General features: G+C 45.6%; 1 protein-coding gene across 1 annotated transcript in view; it reads left to right on the forward strand.

Annotated features, from left to right (window-relative positions):
- LOC119597338 (proton-coupled folate transporter-like) overlaps positions 1 to 7456 on the forward strand; it is a gene marked incomplete at its 3' end in the record, with an annotated part of 9349 nt that extends 1893 nt beyond the window's left edge. The window contains 8 exon segments of the mRNA XM_037946896.1: positions 3040 to 3207; positions 3608 to 3719; positions 4787 to 4927; positions 5593 to 5688; positions 6255 to 6401; positions 6615 to 6701; positions 6941 to 7097; positions 7442 to 7456. Of these exon segments, the coding sequence (XP_037802824.1) occupies positions 3040 to 3207; positions 3608 to 3719; positions 4787 to 4927; positions 5593 to 5688; positions 6255 to 6401; positions 6615 to 6701; positions 6941 to 7097; positions 7442 to 7456 (923 nt within the window).
- Between the last annotated feature and the right edge of the window lie 44 nt (positions 7457 to 7500).

Consider the following 7500-nt stretch of genomic DNA (forward strand, 5'->3'; position numbering starts at 1 on the left):
TTTGCATATGGGTGATCTGGTGAAAAAGTTTCTAAAGTTACTTGCAATACCAATATTCATTCAATGTGTATATTTATATATATGTGTGTATCTCTAGATATACATACATTGAAATCCTTATATGACCGTTTTTTTGCTATAATCTTATGAACAGCTTATACACGTGAACATTATTGCTTGATGGCCAAGGCTGATAATGGAACGGGGTAAGTGGCACTTTCTTGTCGCTAGAAAGGACAGTGCTGAAAATTATATATATATATATATATATATATATATATATATATATATATATATATATATATATATATATATATATACATACATACACTCAAACACATACACACACACACACACACACACACACACACACACATACACACACACACACACACACACACACACACACACACACAATATACACGACAGGGACAAATGTTGGGCGCAAGATGGGAGCGAGAGTTACTCGTCCTGCCTACGCCTACCCAGTATGAGGCCTGTGGGGCAAAGCCCAAGGGAACCACACAGGCAGATGTAGGGCTCCACAGCCTGCAACCCCCCATTATTTGGGGCAGCTCCAGTGGGGGTGGCAGAAGTGGTGTCCACTTGGAGCAACTGGCTGAGGCTTAACCTCATGCAAGCTATCCGGTTAAGTGTTTGGAACATCCAATCCTTGTGGCAGGATGAGCCGGTCGGAGGTGAGAAGACCTGGTATAGGCATGATCAGTATGGGTGGATACACCTATTACTGGACTGGCTGTGGCAATGGTCATCATCTCCAGGGAGTAGCCATAGCCATCTCCAGCCGACATCAACCGTCAGTAGTTGAGGTAACACCGGTTGATGTGCATATTATGGCATTAAGACTAATGAGTGCCTTTTGTTTCGTGTCTCTTATTGCTTTGTACGCTCCTACCGATGTTTGCAAACGATGTGAAAGATTTCTAAGCCAAACTCACATCTGTGGCATACAATTGTACCTGGTGAAATATTCGCAATGTTATGGGCGACTTGAATGTGGTATCCATCTGTGATTGAGCTGGCTACATGATCGTTGATTCCCATGGCTCGGGAGCTGACCCCAACAGCGAGAACAACCTTCTTTGTTAGGTGCCAGATATTGAGGATTTCTGGCTCCTGGTATCACTACTTCAACACACATCACTGGACATAGTATCGGGATATGGGTACTGCGGCCAAGGAGATCAACCACATTCTTGTCAGCACTTGCTGGAGGATCCCTCAGAATTGCAGGGTTTACCAGAATGTCGTGTGTGGCACTGACCATAGGCTGGTAGTGGCTACCCTATGGGTCCACTTCAAACTCCTCGTCCTGTCAGTGGCCACTCTAGTGTCTTTCACTTGGACAGATTGAAGGGGGAGGAGTGTGCTCGAGGGTTCGCCACGGCAGTCTCTGATTGATTCTCAGAACTTGAAAACCTGTCAGATCCAGTAGCTTTGTGGGAGTCCTTCAGCATGAAATACTCGAAGCAGCTCAGGAGTGCACTGGCGAACTCCCGAGGGCAAGGCAGAATTTCATCTCACTGGATACATTGGAGGCCACAAAAATGTGTCACATGGCTCAGCTGAATGGCAATCAGGACTTGCGCTGTTCCATGATAAATAGGACACTGCTGAGAAGGGAAGGAACAGTTCATCTGGTAATTGACCTTCGCCCTGCCTACCAAGCCCTGAGAAAACTGAACCCTAAGCCCTTCCTGCAGGTGACTGCAGTCCACTCACTGGGTGGATAGATCATCTCAGATCATGTTTGTAAACATTGGGCTGAGTATTCTGAGCAGCTGTGCCATGTAGACCCTCCAACACTTATTTTGGATGCAAGTGGTATCACAATACCTGTGCCAGACCCACTCATCAGCGAGGAACCTCCAACCCTAACTGAGGTTAGGATGGTGATTTTTAAGCTGAAGGGTGGGAAAGCCACAGACAAATGTAATATCCCTGCTGAACTGCTACAGGCTGGGGGTGTTGGGAATTCCAACATGGATTATTGGCCTATTAGCAAACCTATATACTGATACTGAAAATGCTGTAAAGTGTGGTGTGGGCCTGTCACACAAGGCTGTGTCCTTGCACCAACACTTGCATGGACTGGATAAGGGGCAGAGCTACCATCCAAAGTCAGTGGGGAGCAACACTAGGCAATATCAGTACCTGTGATGTCAGTACCTGTGCAGAAGGACCAAGCTACATGTCTTCATGGCCTTGATACTGCCAATTTTGCTCTATGGAAGCAAAACCTAGATGCTATCTAGTGCCTTAGTGTCTCTTCTTGATGCCTTTTTTTAACAAATCCCAATGCTGGATCATGGGATACAGTGGACAGGACCATGCATGTCCAACCAACGGCTACACAGTGAGACTTAATTGCATAATCCGGGACTGCCAGCTCAGTTTATAATGGGCACCTAGCTGGTTTCCCTGTGGATGACCCTGCCCATCAAGTTGTCTCTTTGCAAAACAATTCTGGGTGGACGAGGCCTGTGGGACGACCTAGGAGGTCATGTCTTGGTTAGCTCGACCAGGCCTGTCTCGAGGAGTTAGAGATATGCTGTGAGCCTGCCTGGAGACTCGCCATGATGGACCCCCGTGGCTGGAAGCGAAGGGTGGATGCGCCCCCGTCGGCGTTAGCCCCTTGATGATGATGATGATACATATATATACATATATATTTGTGCATATATACACATATATGTATATATATGTATATGTACACACACACACACACACACACACACACACACACACACACACACACACACAACACACACACAAACACACACACACACACACACACACACACACACACACACACACACACACACACACACACACACACACACATATCTATCTATCTATATATATTACATATATACATACACACATATACACACATGCACATGAATATATATATATATATATATATATATATATATATATATATATATATATATATATATATATATATATATATATATATCTGTGTTTGTGTATGATTAATTCATTCATTTCTTTCAGGTGGCGCCGTTCCTCTACTCCCTCGGGGGAGCGATGGGCTCCTTCCAGATGCTCGTCTTCGCCTGCATCTCCGACGTCACCACGGAGGCCAACCGGACCTTCAGGCTGGGCGTCCTCAAGATCTTCATGGCCTTCGGGTCGCCCACGGGCAGGGTGGTCGGCGGCCAGGTGGGTGTCGAAGCCTTGTGGCTTTGATTAGGGAAATGATGAAGGCAGTTATTACCACAGTGGTTAGGTACAGTGATTCTTTGGTCACTTAAATGGAATAATGCAATATTGATATGAATGCACAGTAATCCAACTGACAATGATTCGAACCAGTCAGTGTAAGTAATGATCCAGATAACTGATAATCACTGGTAAGTCATTGCTCCTTGGGATTGTCTCCAGCACGAGTAGATAGTAACATCTATTGAGCCAGCATGGTTCCTCATTGGACAATCCTTTTGTGTCTTCATGTATTTAACTTGGTTTTACTTGGTGTTACTTTGAGTGGGTTCGAATCCTTGTATAGGAGAGTACTCGCAAGGAAACATCGGGATCAGCAATCACCACATTACCTTTCCAGATGTATGCGGCAGGTGGGTATGTGGCAGTGTACGGGCTGGCGCTGGGGCTCCTGGGTATCTGCCTCCTCATGCTCGTCTTCACTGCGGAGTCTGTGAAGTTCAGTGATAATGGTCAGTGGTTCTTCGTTGTGATCTTGGATTTCACTGCATTACATTGGATTATAATTTTTCATGCCTAAATTAATCCTATTCTCGTGTCAATTTCCTTCTTAGAATTTTAATGTTCTTTTTAATTTACTTTGCGTATTATTTTGCCTTTACATCGCCATCATCACATTAATATGTCTCCTTATTTACCACATCTTCCTCTTCTTCCTCCGTTCTCTTTCGACTTCCCCCTCGTTCGCAAGTGTAATAGCTGACGTATCACTGCAATAGTGGTGAATGTAGCAGTGAGGACTGTGCAGATTCCAGTGGCAGTGTCTATGACGGTGAATGGTTCAGAAAAAGGCCTGAGTGTCAAGGGACATTCCCAGTGGCTTTAGAGAGGGGATAGCAAGGAACTGAGTCTTCTCGATTACATGCCTGATATGACAGCAGCGACTTAGCCACTTATGGAGACGGCTTATGAAGGTCTCTAGAGCTGTAACCTAAGGCTTTGCTTTGCAGGGGAGAAATCCAAGATGACAAGGATTCAGTGGACATAGAAACTAGATCGGGAGAATGTTGGGGAACACAACAGAGAGGTTTTGGCTAGTTTTGGTAGGGATATCCCCTGAGCGCCGGTCGCAGCCGGATTAACATGTGGGAGAGGCTTATGAAGGCAGGGCTGATGACACGTGAGGGTTTAATGTAAAGGGATGTTGATTGCCATGGTTTCTTACATCAAGAGCGTGTACAACATGCAACCTACATCACCTTTCTCCTTCGCCCTTCCTCATCAGCATCAGCATCCTCTCCTCTCTTTTTTCTTTGTACTTCCTTCTCCCTCATCAGCATCGTCTCTTTCTCCTTCGTCTCCCTCACTTTCATCAGCATCCTTTTCTCTCTTTCCCCTTCGTCCTCCCATCTTCCAGCAGCATTCTGTCTTTCTTGTTCGTCCTCCCTTCTTCCACCAGCATTATCTCTCTCTCTTCGTCCTCCCTTCTTCCACCAGCATTCTGTCTTTCCCCTTCGTCCTCCCTTCCTTTCCACCGGCATCATCTCCTCTCCTTCCCCTCCCACCCTCGGCCCCCAAGAGGAGAGGCCCAAGTTCAAGGTCTCGTGGCTGGTGGAGGTCCCCGCGGAGCTCCTCAGGGCCGTCCACCGCAAGGAAGGGCCGCGAAGGGGCATCGTCTACGCGATCCTCTTCTCTCACATCTGCATCTTCTTCGCTATGAGTGAGTGTTGCGTACTTCGTCTTACCTCGGTGTGTGTTCTGTGTTCTTTGGCTCTTGTGGGAGGTTGGTGAGGGGGGTCTGAGTGAGAGCTTCTTCTCTGCTGTTTTTTAATGCCGTGTCGGGAATTGCATTTTGAGTGAATTCCTTTTTTTATTTTTTCTTCCTCGCTTTTCGAAAACATTGATAGGAAATCTTCTGAGTACTCTGTGTTCTGCTGCACAGGTTTCTTTTTAACGCTCATGTTAGTTCTCGATGTTACTGAAATTACTATAGAACGTCCGGAATAGAGACTCCTAGCAAAGGTTTCCTACCTGACATTAATTAGTAAATATTTGTGGGTTTGCATCTAATAATATACGGATCGCGTTAATGGCAAGGTTACACACTAATGGTTTTCTAAATCCCTTGTGGTACAAAAATCACCTGGCTGGTCTTAATATATCCATATCTTATCCTAGCGTTGAAGATTTTTCGCCAAAGACATGATCTGATATCGTTTAATCAGAGTACAAGTGTTTTTCAGTTACGAGCTTTAACCTTCCTCAAAATACTGTATGCCTTTAATTACGATGAACGTATTCAAATTTTACTTTTTATCTGTTCGCAACAGTTACAGATTCCAAACGAAATAATATATTAATGCCATTATTTTTTATTCATTGTAGATCCTCTGTACTTCCTGTTCTTCAAGTTAATGTTCGACTGGGACGCAACGGACTATTCTAACTGGTTGTTCTACAGGGACATGACCAAAGCCATCGGTAGGTGCCGAGAATTTACGTTTGCGCATGTGGATAACGATAAATGAGCTCGCAAATTAACGAATTCACACACACTGACACACACACACACACTCGAACGCGCAATCATACACACAGATATGCAAACATCAACACGAACAATAAAAAACATATATAAGAGAAGAGCGAAATAGTGAAATAATTGCACACGGCGTGGATACTAATAAATTTAGTTTGCATTGATGTTTTTCCCCCGGAACATGACTATTCCATTTTTAATAAAATTTGAAAACAAACGTACTGAAATATTCGCATCTGCATATGATTAAAGGTGAAAGATAAAAACTGATAGACTGAAGGTATTCAGAAAGAAATATAAAAACCGACAAAAATGCAAAAACAAACAAAAATAACACAAAAAAACATACAAAAATACGAAAACAAACAAATGTAAAAATCAAACATAGAAGTATAAAACAGGCAGACAGGGTTGAAAAGACCAACAAATACAGACTAAAGGAAATTTAAAAAATAATAATAAAAAATAAAACAGACAGACAGCAGCACCCATCCCATGCTCTCCCCAGCGCTGGTGGTGCTGATGCCTGTGTTCGTGGGCCGCCTGCAGCTCCCCGACACCGCCCTCGGGTTGCTGGGCTGCAGCTCCGTCGCCTTCATGCAGATCGCCCTCGGCCAGATCGTCAGCTCCTCCATGGCGTGGGTCGCTCTGCTCGGTGAGTCCTTCGCAAGTCTTAGAACTCGTGTTATGAGAGAGAATTCCTTGTATGTGTGGCGAGTCAGCATTCAGATTAGGGCTCAGCAGAGCGGCCTGACTTGCGTGCCTTGGTTACTGTTGTTCGCAAGGGCCCGCTAATGGCCTTAGCGGTCGACGCGGCAGACGATTCCAAATAACCAATCAATTCCTCTAAGTGCGAATTCGCTCGCAGGTCCTTTGCTCGGGATGCTGGAACTGTTCGCGCACTTGGCCTCGCGCTCCATTATGTCCAAGTGCTCAGATGGGAGCAGAGAACTCGGTGAGTACCAGATACTGGCGAAGGTGAGAGGAAAGTATGGCGGAAGGGGAGAGGGAGAATGTAGAGGAAGAGGGAGATGAGGGGAGGAGAGAGAGAGAGAGAGAGAGAGAGAGAGAGAGAGAGAGAGAGAGAGAGAGAGAGAGAGAGAGAGAGAAAGCAGAGACAGAAAGAGAGGGGAATGAAACTCAGCCCTCATCATAACCCTCGCCCACGACCTGACACAGCCCGGCCTCCCTCAGGAAAGCTGTTCGCGGCGCAGGCGGTCCTGGACTCCATCGCCACCGGATTCGCAGGCCCTTTGTACGCAGCGGTGTACAGCTCTTCCGTGGACAGCCTCCCCATGGCGCAGTTCCTCCTGGCAGCCCTGTTCATGTTCCTGGCCGTCTTGGGCATCAGGTAAGAGAGCAGTGAGATAGCGGAGAGGCGCGTCTGACCCGAGGGAAGGTCGACGCTGGCTCTACGAAAACACACTGATAGCAGCGGCTGATATAAGCAAAGATATGGACTTATCATAGCACGTGATCGACATCTTATCGCAAAAATCCGTAGTATGTCGCATCCTTAACCGAGATACTGAAATAACCGATGAGCTTTATCAAGTGATTATACAACAGGTAAACACACGGGGGCAATGCACGGCTACCTCGTTCAGTGCCAATCTGTTTTCGCCTCTGCTTTTGTTATTATCGCATTTTAGACTAATTCTACATCACATATAATTACTCATTCTATTTTTCTAGGGTTTGCGATATCTTTCCTCCTGAAGAAAGAAGCTGCAGCCTGGCACGAAGACCGTCAA

This window comes from Penaeus monodon, chromosome 39 (assembly GCF_015228065.2).
Source record: "Penaeus monodon isolate SGIC_2016 chromosome 39, NSTDA_Pmon_1, whole genome shotgun sequence".
In the NCBI taxonomy this organism is placed as follows: Eukaryota; Metazoa; Arthropoda; class Malacostraca; order Decapoda; family Penaeidae; genus Penaeus; species Penaeus monodon.